Source organism: Lissotriton vulgaris, chromosome 1_1 (assembly GCF_964263255.1).
Source record: "Lissotriton vulgaris chromosome 1_1, aLisVul1.2, whole genome shotgun sequence".
NCBI lineage: Eukaryota > Metazoa > Chordata > Amphibia > Caudata > Salamandridae > Lissotriton > Lissotriton vulgaris.
Window position 1 is genome coordinate 744,886,270 of NC_141685.1, and position 22,310 is coordinate 744,908,579.

A 22,310-nucleotide genomic window follows, 5' to 3' on the forward strand; every position below is an offset into this window, starting at 1 on the left:
CTTTTGGATGAGAGGCGGACTCTTTAGAGATAGATATGAGTTTCCCAAGGCCTCTTAAGGATGAACCTCTCTCCTGGAGTCCATGAAGATGTATCTTCTCTCTGTCCTTCAGAGTACGCCTTGATAGCTTCTGGCAGTGAGGACAGGAGTCAGGATGGTGGGACTCAGACAGGCAGACAATGCAGACTGCATGAAGGGCTGGGCCTTCTTCTTCCCACAGGAAGGGCACTTCACACATCATGCAGGCTTTTGTGACAGAATAAAAAATATTTTCGGTTAGAAAAAAGGCTGGCAGTAGAGCACATACTAGCAACTATCAAGTTTAAATGGTTAGACACCGTTTTGAAAAGGTTTTTCAATTTAAGTCTAAAAAGGAGAGCTCAGTGCTCCAGACCGGAAACATGAACTGACTTTTCACCTGTGGGGCATGATGGGATACCCTGGGTACTGTGAGGTGCTTAAAGGCACAGTGCCAGTTTTATGCTTACTCTATGTATGCAGCCTATTTGTTAACAAAGCCTCAAATTGTTTTCTATGCTAAAATAAATGTTATTGATTTCTATGGTTTTAAAAGAAACAATGTACAATATATATATATATATAGTTTAAGAAGTACTCTCGGGTCCCTGTACGTGGGCAGGACTATTCAATGCTTATGACATTGATGAGGATTCCCCTGGAAGAGAACTAGGAATACAGGTAAGCAATTTATTCTTATTTCCACTAGTTGCTTCCTCTATTTATATGAGGAATATGGCTCTTAGAACACTAGAATGTATAAACCTCTCTGCACAAAAAACAGTCCTACCTGTAATGCAGGCACCCTTGCAGCATGGCTCAAAGGTGCCAGCGTTGACGCAAGGGCTAAGCAGCACATACAGCAAAGGAGCTAAATGAGAGCTGAAGTGCACTATACCTTAGTGTGTATATAGCCCACTTTTGTTCTCTCCCTTTCACACAATACAACACAGCAAGTTGCCTTGCTGCATTGCATTGCATGAAGTATTATTAAATATGCCCCTACATACATATGTTGGCTGTATCCAAAGCAGCCCAGTCACTAACTCTGTGAGGAGGTATCTGCTGGTGTTTTAATATTTCACAAGTCTTCTTTCTTTCTCTGCCTCATATCATGAATTCCTTTCTCCACAGGTTACGGAAGGTGTGCCACTACATTGTGAACCTGCGCTACTTTGAGATGTGTATCCTGCTTGTGATTGCAGCCAGTAGCATTGCACTAGCAGCCGAAGATCCAGTGTTAACAAACTCAGAGAGAAACAGGGTGCGTTGACCATCTCATTTTTTATGTCATCTGTAGCATACTGCTCCCATCTCATAATCTCTTTGGTTTCTGTGCCGGGCATAACGTATCCCCAAGTTACATGTGGAATAAGGGGTTTGAAAGCTCCAACTTACATAAAGTGATGTGTGTAATACATTAACTTTTCACTAAATGTCATGTCTGCAAAGCAAAACTTTACATCTAGCCCCATTGTTACCAGCCAGGGAAGCTGTGATACATTAACCTTTCACTAAATGGCATGCGTGCAAATAACATTTTTACACCTACACCCAATGTTACCAGACTGTGAAGCCTTGATTCCACAGACAGTAGGGTGCTTGTCATTGGAAGGTGTGGTTCTGCCTCACAGGATCTTTGTTGATGACTGTAAATATTAGAAATTGTCTCTGCTCCACATGAGATCCCAGAACACTTCTTCAATAGTTTCTTAATAGTTATGGGTTATGATATTTTTAAATCTCTATTAAAGATACCTCTATCAGTTATAAGCTTGCTATCCTATTCTAATGTTTATGTCTATCAATAATGTTCTTATGATGCAGAAGGGAGTTTTTTGTAATCCTAACTCTGCATCATAGGTAGTGTTATTGAAGCCACAAACAACAAATCCTTCTCACTGACAGGGGCATATCTTTAGTGGGGGGTGGGGGAGTTGTTTAATTGTAACATCCCTCAAAATAAATACATTCTTGCCTTGACAGTTGGGTCTGAGAGCCCCGAGTTTGGTCTGACATGCCTGTGTTGGATTGCCTCATTCCCGATTTTTCGAACAGGTTTTAGTTTGTTAATTTTTGGGATTTGGAACTTAAAATATACTGTGACCAGTTTACCAAAAAGTAGGACAACGGTACCCATATAAGTACTCATTGAATGGGTGCAAATTTGCTACTTTTTGGGAATTCTCAAACATTGGCATAGTAGGCTTGAAAAGCTGCACCAGGTTTCCAGCCATACTAGTGGCAATCAAACACTCAAAAATTGCGAGTGCTTGTTAATAGTCTAATCACTGGCTATCACTAGGAGTAGTATTCCAACCCATCGTTTTTCACCCACTGAGTCATTCTAAACAGATGGCCTGATTTAAGGTTTGGCTAACGGAGTAAAGGCAGACAGAGTGGCAGAACTCTTTGCGTTAGCCATCTTGCTTTTACTCCTGCCGACAAATGTAGAGTTGTCCACCAGCCCCGTAGACTTCTCTATACAATGGCAGGATCACCCGTCATGGTGGTTCCTGTCAATGTAGGAAACATTTAGCGGACGATGGTCTGCCGTCTCACTTTTCCAACGTTTTTTTTTTTTCAAAAACAATCTCCTAGAGTTTAGAAAAATAAAATAATCTAATGACACCAACACCATGGGAGTTTCCTTTTATGCTGAGGGGTTTTCTTTATTTCTGTCCTTTACAGACAGTTAAAATTACCCATCCAACCATCCACTCTAAAAGAGGCGGAGGATCAGATAACTTATCTCTGATGGTTCCTACTTCATCTGACCCTTTGGAGGAAGTTTTACACTGATGGGTTAACTTTTACTCTGTTGGTGTAAACTTTGCAGTCTGCCCAACTCAAAATCGGGTGACCAGACCTTAGTTTTGGAGGACACAGTACTCTGTCACTGTTGCGAAAAAGTACCCTGCCTGCCAAACTCTAAATTAGCCCAAGAGGCCCACCTAATGCAAATCAGTACTGATTACTCTGCGCCTCATGGGAACAGTCCATCTTGAACCTTAGTCATCACACCCATTCGCTCAGAGGCCCACTGCTTCTTTAGTTGGGAAATTTGACCTTCACACCCCCTGATGATTCTCATTGACTAAACAACCCTTGCTTCTTGATAATAAAGATCAAGTTCCTATGGAGGTGAATGTGTTTGAGTTCCATAAAAAACACAGGGGTGCTCGAGCATCATAGAGGAATCTGAACTATTAAAAGGAGAGTCTCTTTTTTTCTTTCCGGTCTGCAAGATTGCTGCCCATTTTGCTCTTTACCCTTCAATTCTGGCATATTTTTCAGCTTATTATAGATGTAGTAGGTTTTATGCTGCAACAGCGACATCTTAAGGATGTTGGGGCCCTGGACCAAACGTATTTTGGGGTCCCCTGTTCGGAACAGCTTTGACTTTATGTTTCAGTTTCTGCTCTCATGCCCTCGTTGGCCTGGTCCAGGGCACAGGCAAACTCATCCAAATTCTAAATGTGCTTACTTGTAATATTCGGGGATAATGACCTGTGGTTTCAATATTGTAACACAGCAGCGGCTCCCTAATATTACCTGGGCCAAAGCCAACTTTGCCTGTCTTAAAACGTCTCTGCCCTGCAAGGAGGTTTTCTGTTTATTTCTAGGAATCCTGTCTCTTTTTTTCTGATGTTTTCTAGTAAATGGAGTGGAAAAACATTTGAAATTTGATTAGCTGACCTGCTGATACACAGCCACATGCGATATTAGGGTTCCTCTTGTAGATAAGACACATTCTCACTATATTGTCACCCCAGAAGCATTATTCTACATGTAATGTACTATTGCATTCATAAGACCTCTGGTGACAAGACGGTGTTACAAAAACAATTGAGTTTCTCGGATGTTACTGTGGCCCTCACTAAGGATCTTGCCCACTCATCATATGTACATAATGTTTTCAATGTTTTTCCCTATTTTGCATGTTTCTGAAAATCTTTAGAGCTAATCGTTTTTCTATGGCATGTAGCTATAAAGTCTGACACCACCCTGGGCAAATAGCTTTTTTTAATCCGCCTTATCAAATTTGACATAGTGTGACTGATTATCTGTCTGGTCATTAGTTGTGCCGTACAAGAGAACATTTCCTTGTCAACTACTGAATCAGATCAGTGAGAATATTTTGCTGTCACCTTCTGAATCGTGTGTTTGGGCACATTCCCTATGTATGATCTCAGCCTAGCTAAAATGAGTGTGTTTGTGCTTGTGCTTAACATATATGCAGTTAACTACATTTTCTGCTGGTTTAAACCCATTGCTTCGAGGTGGAAACTAACTCTGGTGTATTTTTGCAGAGGAACTTGCTGACATCTGTGCTTCTGTTCTTTACAGGTTCTCAGATACTTTGATTATGTTTTCACTGGTGTGTTTACATTTGAAATGGTGATAAAGGTAAGAGGAAACTGGTAATACAGGAACTCCCACTGGAGCCCCTAGTCATGGTGGTGTATCCTAGTGATCACTGTATGTTTTTAGAGTGTTAAAAACATGATATTCTATCATTCATTTAGCTGAATCATATCCAATCCATATCTTCGAGAATGAAGTATGCCACAGCAAAACAATCCAGTGATAGCTCTCTCAAAACCATGAGAGTCAAATGTTGGTCTACTAGGCCCAGAGCCATCTCAGATTCTAAGGATATGCACATGCGTTTAATGTACCTACAGTGAACATAAATGAGAATCATTTAGCTAGTCAGTGTTTATCTTTACCCATATGGACCAATGTACAGAATTCTCGATCTAAAAATATTCCTCTTCAGCTGCCAACTAAATTAACACTCTTACTAGCCCTGGTGATCAGCTACTGTTTGTCAGAAAAATACACAGTTTGGAAAAGGCATATATGGGTTGAGTCTAAGACTGAAATGACCAAATGATCAACACTTAAAATCTGATATACCAAGAGCGGATCCTTGATTGTTGCATTGCACCATCACCAAGAAATTCACAGATGGAGCACCAGAGGCATGGTTGATTTTTGACCTGAGCAAGAACTCCTCAGATGCATTGTGAGACATCATAGAATACTTGAATATAAGATTTAGGTAAGGACGAGTTGATTTTCCTATAATATGAGGCTAGAGCAGCAGATACAAAAAATCAAATCTGAGGTAGTGTGACACATCTATGCCTTTGAGTTATTCCCTCCTCTAGCAAGTCCGTTATGATTTTAGACAGGTTAAATCAACAGCCTAGAACACCAGCTGAGTGGACCTACAGCATGATAACCTACATTTTCAAACAGATTATCTAGTCTTATTGTTCCCCCTTCTGGCTCCTTCAAGTGACTTAGAGCTCCGTACTTCAATTATCCGGGGCCACAAACAGTCACAAGTAGCCCCCGAATGATTGAAGGCAAGTGCATTGCATGTACACACATACCTACACTCATTGATAATGTTCTTTTTAAGGAACCACAATTCTTACATTTGTTTTTCTTTCTTACCGACAGACGTTTGTGAGTTTTTGTGACAGATAAATTTAAATTTGTCTTTCTCTGCATGATAGACCAGCCCCAAAGACTCCTGACCCAACTTCCACATATGAGTGGACTGGATTGATCCCCATCTTGTAGTTTAGCGTCCCCATTGTTGGGAATAATAAGTGACAAGAAGGCTGAGCCAGCTTGTCCATACTATGGGGATGTAACTATTGTCTTGTGTTATCATTTTTCACTGCCAACCAATGGTCCCCTACCATCTCCTGAGATTGAATGGAAAGACTATGTCTAATATAGACCAGTTCATATACGAAGTACCTTCAGATGTCTCAATGCTATTGTAAAGTCTGCGTTTGCAAAATTGCCACGATAGTGAACTCCTATCCCTGGCTCAGTTGAAAGGACAGAAAGACAAGTGGGTGGTTCATGTTCATTTATGCACAAATAGAGGCTAAGAGCCATTTGTACAGAACCTTTTTGTTGTTGGAAACGCGCTGATTTCTAGGTTCCGTCCCCTTTGCAACTGCAAAAAAGCATTTGCAATAGACAATTGTCAAATTGTGATTCAGTAACTTGTCATTTAAAATTTTAAATTTAACTTGACATTTAAAAGCAATCACAGACATGGTGATCTGCCTACCCCATCAGGTCACCATCCCTGTAATGGCTATCATTCCTAATGGGTTGCAAACTATGACCTACTTCATTAATATTCATGAGGTAGGTCAAATTGCAACTGTATGAAGCTGGCTCTTTATATGGTATGCAAAGAGTCCAGGTATAGTCCAGGTTCAGGTAGATTCAAGGTTAGTAAGGCTATTAATAGTGGACAGGGGCTTGCTCTAGCAATCCCAAGATGCTCCTCTAGTGGGTAGTGTGGTCGAGCAGCCTTGATATTATCAATAGTCATTATTTAGTCAATAAATAATGCACAAGAATCAATAGGAAGATCCAAACCAATTTATAAAAATAACACATATCTTTATATTCCTTTAGGCAACATGATCAGGTAAGTACTTTTAAAAATAAAATGTTTGAATAAAACAGGTTTTTGATACATTAAGTTGTAATTGAAGCACTTTGTGGCAATGTTAAATTGGAGAAAAAAGACATATATTGTATTTGAACACTTAATAGCAACTTCTGGAACCCATATTCTAGACTTAAAGTGGGTTTGGGGCAAGGTCCAAGGCAGCACCAACAGTTCACTTTGGGCAGCGCTGGGACGGCCGGGTGCAGAGGTGCTTTACAGTGGGGGAACATCGTTTACAACAAAACTTTTACCACGCACTACCATTAAAACGCAGGAATTACAACGAAAGTCGTTACAAGGACTTTCGCTGGAGAGTGCTGTTGGATAGGGAATAGTTTAATTTTCTATCTAACACCTTCCCTACTACCCACGGGGACTGGAATTGGAATAGAAAATTAAACTATTCCACTATCCAGCGCCCCCCAACGCAAGTCGTTGTAACGACTTGCGTTGTAATACCTGCGTTGTAAAGGCATGCATGGTAAAAGCATGCGTTGAAACGTCATACAACCCTTACAGTGTTGGGTGCCCTATTCAAGTTAATGGAGATCGGTCTGTCGGAAAAGAGCCTGTAGGCTGGGACTGGGGTATCAGCCAGTCCAAACCAAAAGAGGGGCTCAACTCTTGCACGCTCGTGGATGCCTTTGGTCCTCTTCTCCCGGGCCAAGCAAGACCGGTACAGAGGTGTTTTTAGGCATTGGAGTTCCATCACCGGGATGCTCACGATAGAGAGGGCCTGCAAACAGAGGCTGCAGGTGGCATCGGAACGTCCACAGTGGGCAAGTCCAAGGTGCGCTTTACCTCTGGGGGGCTGTGGGACCACGCTGGCACTGTTGCCCTACTTCAACTTCGACTCGGAAGTACAGGTGCCGTGGTGTTGTGCTTTGTCTGGTTTTTACGATCTGGAGCACTCACACCCTTCTTTGTGGTGCCTGCCACTGCTCCATGGGAGTTTTTGAGTCTTTATTGAAAGCAGGCAGTCCTCCCAGGTTTTGGAGGCACAACAGCTGCAGGACAAGACGTATTTGCCACAGTTTTGATGGGGAACAGCAGACAGGCCAGCAGGCTTGATGCCCAGTCAGTTGCTCTTCCTCGGCGGTCTGCTTTCTCTGCTCTTCAGTGTCCTTCTTTGCAGGTCGTCAGGATCTTGGGACCTTTTGGCACTGTTGGCCCACTTGATCTCGGGCTAGGTAGCTGTAGTGCAGTGGTACTTTCCGTTGCCGGGTTTTTACAGTCTTGGAGTCTCACAGCTCAGTCCTTGGTGCAAGATGCAGGGGAACTTCTCCACTTTTCCACAGGAGTCCTTGGAAAAGTGCTGGCAGTCCTTTCAGACTTTGGAGGATCAGCAGTTTATAGGGTGAGATGATTTTGGTGCATATTTCGAGAGTAGGAAAACAGGTCTGCAGGGTTGGTGCCAAGTGAGTTGCTTCTTCTGCAGTTCTTGCTTTCGCAGCTCTTCTGCCCCTCTTCTTCTTTTGGTCTGCAGGATCTGATTTCCTGGTGCCAGGACTCCCCAACAAAAATAATTTAGGGGAATCTAGGGGAGTGTAGGGTAGTAGCTAATGGGCTATTTACCCCTGGGATCACTATGCCTCCTATATGACAATTTCATGGGTGAAATAGGCATAATCCTGTCCAACAAGATGGTCACTTCTCAAAAGCTGCATCCAGCTCAAGTTGCCTAGTTCAGGAGTGATTCTCGCCTGAGTGTGGACACACCTGTGTTGCTTAGCTAATTTTACCACTTTTCCAGGTGCCAAAGAACTCTGGACAAAGAGAGTAATTTTCTTCTCCTGTGAGAGAAACCAGATTTGCATACCAAAGGCCGGTGTGCCTCTGTGAAGCTCCCCGGTCTTGGATTGCTATTCCACAGGTCATCCTGTGGGCGGTGGTGCAAGACACCCGTTGCTCAAACAGGCTTGACTTATGGCTCCCGGAAAGCAAAGGCCTTCTCCATTGGGGGTCAGAAACTCACCTCTGGTGGCAGGCTGGTTAGAATCAGTCAGTCGGCACAGAAGTAGCTGATAAGTTCTCAGCGGGCAACTCTAAAGGACCCCCTAGGTGCATGTATTACTCAATCTAACACTGGCATCAGTGCAGGTTTATTAATACGTGATGTTTGATACCAAACATCCTTTTTTCAGTGAAGATATCATGTAGCTGGGGAATTTATTTCCACCGGTGTCCAGCTCATGCTTGTTAAATGGCTTTCCTGTTCACTTGTACTGGCAGCAATGGAACTGCCCAGCACAAGGGCATACCTGTAACTGCGGTGATGCCCTCACATGTAGTAGAGTGCACTCTACCTTAGGGCTGTAAGGCCTATGGTTGAGGTGACTTACCTATACTGCATTCAGTGTCGGTGTACATGGCACACAAACTTTGTGCCATGTTGTTTTTACACTTTTGTCTGCATCAAGATACGCAGCCTGCGGTGGAAGTTTGCATAAGCTCTGTGTGGGAGCCCTTAGGGTGGTACAATTTGTGCTGCCACCTCTAGAGGCCCTCTTTAGTACCTCCACCCTAGGTACCAGGGGTACCATTTACTAGGGACATTCAGAGGGTACCAAAGGAATTGCCAATTGGGGGAAATAATTGTATGGTTTTGGAAAGAGATCTGGTACTGGGTGTCTGGTGTGCAGAAACCCAGTGCACTTCCAGTCGAAATGGCATCAAATACCAGACAAAAAGTGGGGCCGACCATCTCAAAAAGGGCTCTTTCCTACAGCAATCTACTAGGAATGGCTGTTTAAAATATGTTTGTTTTCTTACATTAGGATTAGAAATTTCTAAATTGCTATTTGGTAAGCATCGCAAATAGAAAATCGCAATTCCAGGTTTTTGCCTATGTGGCCCTAGATTCTACAGTCAGCCATGAATAAGGGCTGCCTCACAGTGTGCTCAGACATTGTATAGGCAATGAGTTTATAATGATTTCCCAGATTGCACAAACAGGATTCTGTTCTCTGGGCAGGCTAAAAAAAAGATTGTACCAGGTGGAGAAGTGTGGCTCACTGGTTAGAGGAGGCAGACCTGGAAGCAGAGATCAGCCCGGGATTAGGGTTCAATTCCCGGCCCGGTGGGGTCTTGAGTCCTAAAATGTCCATGAACTCGACAATTCTTGCTCCAGTGCCTACTCGATTCACGGGTTCACACTCTGCGACTCTGGGCAATAGCTTGCTTAATCTCCACAACGGCCCCTCGCGGCGGGATGCCTGGCTTTCACCTTGCGGATACCCTGCCGGGGTTATCTCACAGGGGAATACCAGGATGGGTTCCCAAAGCAAGCGCTTAGAAACCGCTCGGTGATTTGCGCTATATAAATTCCTGTACATTTACCATTGCTGAGCCTCCTGAAGAGTGCATGCTGTGGGCTGTGGTTCACTCAAAACTGTATTATTCTAATATTGGATATGTAGTCTTTCCGATGTGGCTAGTTGTGCAGCTGCAGTACCCTCAACATGCTGCCATCAGACCACTGTTCCATATTTAGTGGTGGGACCATGTGTGTCTAATCCTGTTGACTGGCTTTCTGTGTAAAAAATGGTTTAGTTTTAAATCTTATATGTGACTTACCGGGATCTCCATCACGCTTGGCCAACATTCTTGGTGGGGTGAGTTTGTAGAGTTAAACACAGGACAAAACTTTATACCAAACTGGAACTAGGATAGTAACTATTACAGCAATGCAGAAGTTCCTTTGGATCCATTCATGAGGGTGTTGTTCAAGAGATTGCGTCTCCTACCTCTAAACAAATGTCAATATTATTCATATACGTGTCTCAAAAACATCACAAAAGAAGAATTAAGCGGGGACTTTATTTTGTTACAAAGGTTGTTCTATTTACATCATGTTGATGCATTAACATCAAAATACCATGCCATAAGTGAGCAATTATTTAAATAATGCAGACGGAGCAGTGCCCTGTGATACGAACAAAGATGTATACAAGTAATGCAGATTTAATGAGTGACAACATTGGGCTAGTGTAATTCAGATGTATAAAATAAAATTGAAATTAATTGGAGGTGATGTAGGAATGCTCTTTTAGAAACTGCCAATGAGAACGTTTCTGTAAGTAAATCAAGAGTTGCACATAGGTATTGTTCTGATGAAGCACAGAAAAGACCACACGTACATAATGGTCAGGAATTGATCACATCCCTAACCTGCCCGTTTTCACTGAGATGCTGAGCTGATTAAATGTTGCACAGAGGAGGACTGGGAAGCTAGGTCTGGACTCTGGAGGATTAAAGATATCCTCACGAGAATGTTTGATTCATATACGCAAAGGGTGGGAGCATGTTTGCCCTAAGATATTGTACCCAGAGTTTGCTATAATTATAGAAAAGCCCAATATGCTATCCCTTAGATGCAGACTGAGAGGTGGATAGATACAAGGGAATGCCCTGAAGTTGAAGTAAATGCAGAAGTTAATAGCTTCAATGAGCACAAAGAGTACGGTGTACAGAGAAGATGGGATGGAAATGACCTTTTATCCTACCTGAACAGTAAGACCAGGAACTAAATCTAGTATTTCTGGATGAGGGAGCCTCACCCACAGTGTTTGGCATGCTTCATCATGGGTACCCTCTCCCCACCGAGGTAAGATAATACTAGCATGGTGGACTTAACCTCAACATATGAGGACATTCTTAATAAATAGAATGCCTGAATAAATGAAGGATCCAGAAAATATAAATACCCTGGAGTAAACCTGAAGGGTTTCCATGTATTAATAGGTATACCAGCTTTGGTTAAAAACCTATATCTTGGATCATTTAGGTAAATTTTCCTTGAAATGCATTTGCATGCCAAGATGTTTCTGCCTATGTGTGTGCATAAATAAGTTTGGGGGAATTCATCGGGGCTATTAATATTACTGAGCACATCCATACAGGTAAGATAGGAATTTCCTACCTTCAACCATGGAATACACCAGCCTTGGAGAAAAGAAGCCAAATCAAATTATACTAGCTTCAGAAATTATGCTTATATGCACGATAGTGAGAAATAATAATCACCACATGTGACTCTGGTGAAACAGCAAATCAAAAGCAAACAATCTGCATTATTCTGTGGTTTTGTGAGAAAACAATGCATTCATTCATTTATGCAACTTATCCTAGTATGGGCAGTTATTGACTTCTTGGTCTGGCTTGAAGGTAGCGACTCCTGTAGTCTCGCGCTTTCAACAAAGCAGAGCTATAGCATAGTACTTTATTATGGGTTAAAAACAGTTGTGCTCCCACCGCATCCCTCTTTTTTACCCTCTTTCTCGTGAGAATTTCTATCCTTAGGTTTTGTTTCCATAACACTGATGACAGTTCCCTGCTACCTCTATAGATTAAAGAGCCCCACAAATAGTGGACAGAATGTATATATTGAGATGTCCCACATAGCAAGATGCTAATATCCTCGTGGACTGTTCATCCCTGTGATGGGAATCTTGTAAAGATAATTTGTTTTAGGGGTGGTATTATATTCTGTCCCTTCCTACCCTAGCATATTTATTTCTGAAAGACTGTTCTGGGGATGTATTGGATGGGATTGATTCTGCCATGTATGCTCTTGTCACAGTGTAATGCTAATTAATGTGGATAATAGCCTTTATTTGTGGTTCTTCTCATACGGTCCTCAGTTTGTTTGGTTTTTGTTGTTTGTTATATATTCAATAAACATAATTTACAAATAAAAAAATGTTGTGCTTGTGCCCATGGTGCTTGTGGAAATTAGAATTACTTGTCCCTGGAAAGGAAGGAGGACCCTAAACTCACGGTAACCTCTGTACATTTTTCATAACAGTGGAAGATACACGTCCAAAGTAATGCCAGATAAGCACAAATATGTGCTGTACCGAGATGACAGATAAAAGGAACTGTAGCACATGTTTCCTCGAGGGGGTGCAATATAGCACCGAACATAACTCTTAAATGGCTAAGACGAGTATGCACCAAAAAAACTGTGAGATACTCACAGTAAGAGTAGCAGAAACAGTAGTGCCCTCCTAACCATGAAATCATGGAATGGTTACTTGGTTGAGGAGAACCGCCAGTAAACAACCTACAGCACTACCTTTGGCCAGCCGAACCTGTTAATTAGTAGAAAAATACTGTGGTGTAAAACATGACTGCCGCTATGCGGGAGGCGTGGTCTGTGTGCTAATGCACATGCTCACAAGGGCCACCATTGTGTTTCTTAGTGACTGAAATGCAGGAGGATTGGAAAGGAACGAGCAAAGATTAGTAATGCAATGGCTCACGGGCCGTGCATTAGTGTATGTGCTAAAAGTGGAGAGGTGGACAAGTGGATATGCCATTGTGAGATGGATGATAAATCCATATAGTTCTCGATTTTAATGAGAGAAAAGCACTGCAATAGGGTTCTGTGAAAAAAAGTTTGTAAATACCCACGGAATTTGAAAAGTTGTAAAACCTGCCACGCAAACTAGGAACATCAACGTCATCTTTCAATTGTTAGTATCCTGTTATACAAGGAGTAACTTTAGATCAGGTCCGCGGATTACCTTGGATCGTGAATAAATGTGCATGTTAGAAGAAGGGAAACTAAAGTATTCAGACTGTTGACAAACCCTTTAGTACTCCTTAGAGTGGGAAAGAAATTAGAAATCTGGACCAGATGTACGACCATGTTATTTTGCGAGGCGCAAATTGCGCTCCGTTAGATGTCCAGTGCTTCCCTACTATTGCGCAGACTGGAGTGGGAATAGTAAACCTTACTTCCTGCTTTTGCACAGTCTTGAGTGGGAATAGTAAATGAAACCCCTCGAAGTCCAACACTTTCCCTACTGTTGCTTAGAATCGAGTGTGAATAGTAAATCTTACCCTCCAAAGTCAAATGCTTTCCCTACTGTTGCACGGGCTGGAGTAGGAATAGTAAATTTTACCCCTCTGGAGTATAATGCTTTACCTATTGTTGCACAGATTGTAGTGGGAATAGTAAATCTTACCCCTCCGCAGTCCAATACTTTCTCTAATGTTGCTTAGACTGGAGTGGGAATAGCAAATGTAACCTCTCCAGAGTCCAGCGCTTTCCCTACCACTGCTTAAACTGTAGTCTGAATAGTAAATTTAGCCTCTCCAAGGTCCAATGCTTTCCCTGCTGTTGCACAGACTGGAACGGGAGTAGTAAATCTTACCCCTCTGACGTCCAACGATTTCCCTACACTTGTCCAGTTTGTAGTGGTATTAATATATTTAACCCGTCCAAAGTTCTACAATTTCTCTACTGTTGCATGAACTCGATTGGGAATAGTATATCTATTGTTCCCAGATGCTGATACGTTTCCTAATATAGTTAAGTATATTTGTTAAAATATGTCTTTATCATTTTGATTTTTATAGTATTTGCTTATATTTTTCTTTGTTTTTACATTTTTGTAAATATTTTTGTAAATGTTATTTTTTTGATTTATTTTCTTACATTTTTTTTGCTTGGTAATTTATTTAGGTTTTTTAACTGAACCTTTAATATTTAGCTGTTCAGGACACACACACACACATATATGTGTACTTATATATGGATATATCTATATATAGTATTAAATATTAGTGAGATTCATTTTAATTTACATTATATTAATAATACAGTATATTAAATATTTAAAATGTACTACTTTAAACTATATATATATATATATATATATATATATATATATATATATATATATATATATATATATATATATATATATTTACAAACAATATTTTCGTATGTTTTTTAAACAATATTAGTGTGAATGAATTACAAAAAACTATTTTGTACTTACCATTATAAGGACAGGAAATCGATATTTTAGTAAACAATATTTTTGACACAATATTTCTGCCACACAATATTGTTGATTCCAATATTATATCAATGTTCCCATGGTCTTACCTTGTTATGTTGTTCCCAGGGATCCCATCGTTAGCTGGTATATTCCATTGTTGCTCATATAGTGAGAGTGGTGTTGTGTATCTAAATGGGGTGATGATAAACCATTCATTTTCGATTGCACAGTGTTTCTTGGCCAGCTAGTGATTTGTTAGTTTAGTATTTTTCTTCTTTCACCTTATAGTGTTTCTGTGCTCATTGATTCTGATCCTTACCTTACGTGTGGCCTTACATATGTAGAGGAGATTACACATAAATCACATTAATGAAGTCACAGTTAGTAAGTTCCTTCAATTGTTAGCGGGTATCAAGGCCCAATGGTAAATCTGTGGTCTTCCTTGTGAAGCAACACAATCCATCTTTCCCACATAGATAATAGCCCTATTCCAGGTGGTTGTTTTGCTGTTAAACAGCTCTGGTTTCTTAGACCATGTCTGGATCGCAATGTGTATTTGGCTCTGTGTTAGAAGAATGTATGAAATGTGTCCTCCTTTTCTCTCCTTGTGGTAGGACATTTATTAGCCTTTTATGAAACAAACCCTTAATGGTTTCAGATAGAGTCCCAAACAAAAACATTGCACAACTGGCTTACAAGATCATAATTGAGCTCCTAGAAAAAGTTAAACAACACCTAAATTGCCCTGCCACCACAATGTGTCTAAAGCTTCAGAATGGTCAAGTAGAATGAGCATAGATGAGGAGTCTGAATCTGCCATTTCCAGGATATCATTACTCATAGACAAGAAGGCATAAAGGGCGATCCTGATTGCAACAAATTGAATGGTGCATACATATCTACATGTTAATGTTGTTTAGCTGTGGGCACTGTTTTGAATGATTAGGCTGCTGAGGCAACATCCAGAAAAGAATTGCAATTGCTTATCTAGTTAGTCGACACAGGTGTTATCATCGGAGACTTTAGGAAACGTGGGCTGAATCATTTTACAAGAGTCCCTAGTAAAGATTTTGCCTCAAAATTAACAGTAAACAACAGCAATATGCTTTTAATATGGAACATTTTCAACCATGTTTATTCTGATGAAGTGCAGTAGTAGAGGGCAAAGGGAAGAGGGAGAAGCAGTAAATTCATCACAAGCAAATTGCAACAAGGGAAAACAGATAGTACCATGGAAAAAAGAAATAAAAACAAGAACTGATTTACATATTTAGTAATATTTGGCAGATAGTACACTGCAACACATTTATTCTTGGAATTACAATAGGGAAGCATACCCACTGGTGCATCGTGGGTGATCCAGAGCAAATGAGAGAATTAAGATACATCATGATCTGATCATATTAGTGGCCACAAACCTCTGCGTGAAAATTCTTGAGTTAAAATCACAACCAAGCTATGACCTTCATGTAACCAGAGAAATGAAAACCTTCAAGAGATAAACTATTGTGCCTAGACTGGAATCAGACTTCTTTCATTCATAAATTACACCCACACAGAGGTAGAATGGATTGGAAATTAAATGGTTATAATCTAAGAAAGGTACTGTAAATGTTACATTAGAGGTTGAGTGATCTGAGTGTCCTTTGAAAAAATGTCCTATGGCTGGAATCTGAAAAGAGGACACATTTCCCATGAATATGAACATGAATAGACACTAAACATGCTCCTCATAGAACATCTAGTGGTTGATGGGTCCACGCTAGTGGAAGATTCTCTCATTCCGAGAACAAAAAATTGGGTGCAACCCATCAAGAGGATACACAATTCCTTGTGAACATAGTACTAGAATAGCTTGGATATCGTAGGCAAGGTAGATATTGTGGAGAAGTGCCCTTTTTCAAGATCAATCCTTTCTGTCTCTCTCTAACAGATGATTGACCAAGGTCTGGTCCTGCATGAAGGGTCATATTTCCGTGACCTTTGGAACCTGCTGGATTTCGTAGTGGTTGTTGGAGCTCTGATAGCCTTTGCTTTGGCGTAAGTAATCTTCGTCTTCATTCTCATTCACCTCATCTCATCCATTCATAAAACTGACCTTTCTGCATCATGATGAGTTCTCCACACCATACCACTGAGGCCACTGAGTTTACCTAAAATAGGAATTAGATCCTTTCCTATTTCTTCTTTCTTATTCATGACTTTGTTCAGCAGCTGACTGCCTTTTCCATTTCAATTCCTGTTTATTTTTACCTGTCATATTGGAATTTGTCTCTGTATGTTTTCCTCCACCAACCCTTCAAGACTTTACTATTCAGATGTTATTCCTTTTATCACCTTACCGTGTTTGGTACTGTCAAAAGTATTCCCAGTACATCACTCAATTTCTGAGATGAAGTTCATTGCATATTTAATTTAATTGTCCTGATTCATTTGAACTCTTAGATATACTTATTGGATGGGATACAGTTAAGGTTCAGCAGAACATGGTATTTCCAGAGTGGAATAGAAACAGTGGCCCTTGAATCCAAAGACACTGCAGCTACCCTCATCATGAATGTTTTCTTTCATAAGCCATTTCACTAATCTTGTGCCTGCTTTCCATTCTTTTGTTTAATCACCATCTATTAATGTGCTTGTCCAGTCTCAGCTGCCTCTTCTGTGTATTCAATCACATATTCTCAGACCTAGTTTTACACATATGTATTCCATTAACTTACACGCATGCAGTTATTAATTTTCACTTCAACTTTGCACAGTTCCAGGCTTCACCGGGCCACCCATCATTGGTTTTCTGCTCATCTATTTTTTAATAATCAAGTTCCACATAGGTATAAAGAGAAATCATCTGCTCACCTCTTCTCCCATCATTCATTGTCTCATTCATGCATTCTTCCATCATCCATTACTCTCTATGTTTACTCCTGGATTTTCCTCTCTACTCATATGATTTTTCAGAGGAAACTATCCTTCATTTGTGTGTAACATTTCAATGCCCATGAGTATCACAATACCCATGAACAATCAGAACCACTCAGCCAGACCAGGAAAGATGGAGCTTCTTGCCATCTTTGGTATGTTGGTGGACCCAAAAGTAAGCTTGCGCATATTACTACTATCTGAACTTTAGACCTACCACATGAAAACTGCATAGATCTCTGAAGTCAAAATCCAAAAAACAAGGGAGGAACTGGGGCCTGGTGAACTTCTACACATATAGTGATAGAAGCATGTCTACCATGAAGTGGACGTTTTAGAATGATTTCAGGACTATCCAGTTGGAAAACAGCATGAAAACTTTGTTCAGTAACATCTAAGAGATCACAAACGGTTGTGTGTCACAATATTGTTGTGCATAGTTTCCTTATTAAGCCTGCTCAGCTTCACTTTCTTCTAAAACTCTTCTACCTTATTGATTCCTGATTCAGCCTCTATAGCATTAGCAGTGCCTATTTTTCATGGCTTTTTTCATTTAATTGTTGGATCCCTTTTGATTTTGATTTGTTATTTTCTTTGTCTTCCCGCTATCCTTTTCCTTCACATTAGAATCCTTCAAAACCCTGTTTTTATTTTTTTTACTATTTTCACCGAACAAGCAATACACAGTTATCAATTACCCATTGTTGCTTTGGCCTGTGGATGAAGATATGCTGCATAGCAGGACCAAATAGTTGAAGACTAATAGTATTAGAGAATTGGTCTATAATGTAGCGACAATAACTCATAAGGACTCGCAGGCCCAGCTAAATATCTAACTGCACAACATGGCCCCCGTTAATCCTTTACATAAGTTTAGGTGCACAGGCACACCAATCCTAATAACAGCGAGCAGTGTACTGACCAAGGGAACTGGTCGCATTACGTTACTGTATCCTCATCCCTCTCTTCTCCCAGAGTCCCAATTCCTGCTTGTAACAAAAAAGCCTACGGTGGGCCAATACATCTTTTGACCTAGACTTGGGTGGCATAAAGTTCAATATGCTTCTAGCTGCTCCTTGCAGTAGGACATGTCTTGCAGAGAATAAGGGACTCTGTGGAGTGGATCAAGGCCCCAGTTTAGCGCTACTCTACACTTTGGCAGTAGCACAGATAGCACTATTAATTTAAGCACTGTGATGTGTATTCACTGGGGGATTGTTTGGTCTACAATATCTGACAGCACTTTTAACACCTGTGTCCCGACGTTTATCGAAGGGCAGTGCCACATAACATGGAGGCCATGCAGCATCTAGAGCAGCACGAGTCAGGCCAAAAGCCTATGTGAGGTAAAGAAGCTGATGTATAGTATATTTTTTCAAGGAATTTGAAGTTTATGAGGAATAGCTTGTACCTTGTGAGAGCGCCCCCGTGAGTGTGAGACGAGATGTCCATTGCGCTCCTTCAGGGGAGCTGGAATGTCCACTGACCATTTATGTCTAATGTTGGCCTACCACCCCGGGTTGCTATCTTGCATCTCCCTGTAGAGACTGCACACCAATTCTTTCTGTGTTGGTTTAGTCAGTAGCTCTTCTAATGGAGCGAGTGTCGGTGGAGCGTCTTGGGGCTGCTCATGAGCAGATTTACAAATTGCTTGTAACATAAAATACAGAAAGATATCTAGGGGAGTGTGGTTGCTTTGTGACTTTACTGATTTTTAGAGTTATGAACGTGTTGTTTCGGTAAAGGTCCCCCAGAATTGTTAGATGTGGTTGGATTAATTATTTTCGTGCTTTGTAGTCACAGGTTGGTGGTATAGTTGGGTTGAATGCCAGTGGCATGCTGGGAGGATAAAGGGTCTCCAGACCCGCCCTCCAGACGAGGCCCTCCCATGCCCATCTCAAGCAGCAGACTGTGTCAATAACCCCATTGGGGAAGCCAGGAAATGTGCAGGTGGCAGGGGCTAGGAGACGTGGGAATAATAGATCTATCTCACTTGCCACGTGGCGTTAGTGAGGTACTGGGAAAGTTCCAAAATGGCTAAATTGTGCCTGTGTGCAAAGTTAATATATTTAGAAGGTGGGGCAGGAAAGCCCCTTGCTTGAACGGTAATGTTAAAATTCTCATCTCAGCCTAGGCGGCTTGCCCAGCCATATCAGACGAGTCATGTTTGTCTTCAATCGCTGGAAGATGGCTTTACTTGATAGGATAGGGATGTTGGTGAATAAATAAAGCAGCTTCAACAGGACAATCATCTTGTTCAGACCCACTCTACTTGCCAGGGACAGCAATGGTTGGATCCAGCAGTCCACTTCCATATGAGACATTGCAGCACCATCGTTTTCCTCTACGATTACTTGTAAGTCTCTGCTAGCCCGAATACTTTGTCACTTAATTGATAGGATTACCCCTGTAAACCCAATGCACCAACTGAAAATAATCCTAAACAAAAATACAGTGTAAAATACAACATATCATCTTCTTCTGTGTTTGGTATCACTTTATTATCTTAGTTCTCTGGGATGGTGTAGTTAAGCATCCCAGTCTTTCAATCCTAGCCAAAACGTGTTTCGCCTCTCACAGGAACGAACCCGGACTTCTTCAGGGCTAAGAGAATATACAAATAAGGGCATTGTAGTATGTGTCATATTGTGCATTATGTACAAGTGCACCCTAGTGGAAATATGTCAATACAGTTGTTTGGCAGAAAGATAAATGGAGTTCTGTGGAAACCCATGCGTGCTTGTTGCAGAAGGTTACAAACATCCATATATACAGAGAGAACCATAGCGAATGAGGGAATCCAGTACATTGCATGGTGAAGAGAATATACAAATAAGAGCGCTGTAGTACGAGTCATATTGTAGATTATGTACAAAGGCACCCTAGTGGGAATATATCAGTACAGTTATTTGGCAGACAGATCAAAGAAGTGCTGTGGAAACCCATGTGTGTGTGTTGCAGAAGGTTGCAAACATCAATATACACAAGAGAGAAACATAGCGGAATGAGGGAATCTAGTACATTGCATGGTGAATGCAGGTAGTTGTAATTCATTGTTGGCGTACTTCTATATTGCCTCATGCTCATTTCCATAAATTACTTTAAAATTTCGATATGATCCTGGCTGCTTGTTTATGTCAAAATACATTGTGCCCCCCATGCTGTCATGCTTAGAAAAATATACATAAAACCGTAATACCCGGTGAGAGAACAGCCATATAGGTATCAGGAAGAAATACGATACCTGTCCTGTCAATATTTAAATCCCTACAAGTGGAGGGGATGTGAAACGGTGAGTCTCAATATGTGGCATCGGTAATCACCGATATTAGAAGCACATATCTTGGTCCCGGTGATAATTTCAACCTGGAAATGAAGGTTAATAATTCATTGTTTCCCTAGATATCCTAATTTGACACGTTGTTAAAGGATAAGGATCGAAGTCTCCTGATGCTCCCAAGTATATTGGAGCTGGCAATGTGCCCCGTCCCTAGAGTGAAATGGGTGGAGTTGTTAGGTCCCATAGTTAATGAACATGTATGGCCACAGGAATATCCTCATAGGCGGTCATGCCCCAGAGAACGCCCTCCCTACCGGAACGGTTGTCGTTTATGATCTCTCTTCCAGCGCACAAGTGCATTAAGTGCACATTGTGAATGAAACCGCAGTAACTTATCAAGTTAGAGCGGGTCATAGAAAGCGACAAGGGACTTCAGTGCAACTGAAAATATAGATCCTGCGGGCGCCATCTTAAAGTGGTTCAGAAGTGTTGTTTACTATACCTCAGTGCTCTGGATTTGAGGCCCACTCATCATCTGTAGGCTGACTACATAGTTAATGGTTCAACGAAACCCCATTGTGGATCAGTGACGTGTGTTATGTTATGTTATAGGTATTTATTGTGCGCACAGCTGCTCCAGCAAAGGAGCGTCCTGGCGCCCCAACAAGGTAGAACATAGCACAACTCGGAGTCAAAACAGAATAGGACAGCTAAAAGGAGAGGCTAAAACTGAAATGTTTTAATGGCTTTCCGAAAAAGCATAAGATCCTCCAGCAGACGAATTTCCACCGGGAGGGAGTTCCAAATAGTTGCAGCTTTGACACAGAAGGAGCGTCCTCCGGCACGACAAAGCCTGAAACGCGGGACCACGGCGAGAGCCTGTCCCGAAGAACGCAGAGCGCGTGCTGGCACATAAAAGGACAGGAAGTTAGACAAAATCTGGGGACCTATGCCCTTCAAAATTTTAAAAGTCAAACAAAGGACCTTAAAATGGATTCGCTTCCTCACTGGTAGCCAATGCAAGGAGCGAAGGACATTGGAAACAGGACAGAATCTAGGCAGGCCGACTATCGCTCTGGCTGCGGCATTTTGTACCCGCTGTAAGCGGGTAATTTCTGCCTGATTGGCCCCAACCAGGAGGGAGCTGGCGTAATCCAGGCGAGAAATAACTGTAGCCTGAATCACCAGCTGCCTAGTTGGGGCATCAAAAAATTTAAGAACAGGTCTTAACCCTTGAAGAACGCCAAAACAGCAGGCTGCAGTCTTCTTGGTATGGCCGACAAAGGTGAGGCCAGCATCCAGCCAGACTCCCAGGTTTCTTAGTTCCGAAACCGGAGTCGGAGCTGGTCCCAGTTCTGAAGGCCACCACCTGTCACCCCAAAGCTCCACTCTCTTCCCGACAATCATGATCTCTGTCTTGGTGGCATTAAGCTGGAGACAGTTCGCCGTCAGCCAGTTAGCCACCGCCTTCAGTCCATTCTGAAACCTGGGGGCGTCTTGTTCCGCATCCCCGCTTAGAGTAACCGCCAGCTGAGTGTCATCGGCATATGAGACCAAAATCAGGCCCTACTGCCTAGCGACCTCAGCCAGCGGTCTCACGTACAGGTTGAATAACGTGGGGCTCAGCGAGGATCCCTGCGGAACCCCCATGGCCAGAGGCTGGAATTTGGACTCGAAGGGAGGAATAGCCACACAGAATGAACGATTGTCGAGGAAGGAGCGGAACCACTGTAAAGCCTGTCCCCCAACACCAATCTCCTCAAGCCGGTGCAACAGGATGCTATGGGAAACAGTGTCAAAGGCG

The 22,310-nt window shown here is 41.7% G+C and overlaps 1 protein-coding gene across 2 annotated transcripts in view; it reads left to right on the top strand.

Moving 5' to 3' along the window:
• Positions 1 to 22,310, top strand: part of CACNA1E (calcium voltage-gated channel subunit alpha1 E) — a 1,936,751-nt gene that overhangs the window by 1,657,747 nt on the left and 256,694 nt on the right. For both annotated transcript variants that reach the window (XM_086955515.1, XM_086955507.1), the window contains exons 24-26: positions 1,153 to 1,282; positions 4,369 to 4,428; positions 16,241 to 16,347. In XM_086955515.1, coding sequence (XP_086811641.1) covers positions 1,153 to 1,282; positions 4,369 to 4,428; positions 16,241 to 16,347 — 297 coding nt within the window. The remainder of the gene's footprint in view (positions 1 to 1,152; positions 1,283 to 4,368; positions 4,429 to 16,240; positions 16,348 to 22,310) is intronic.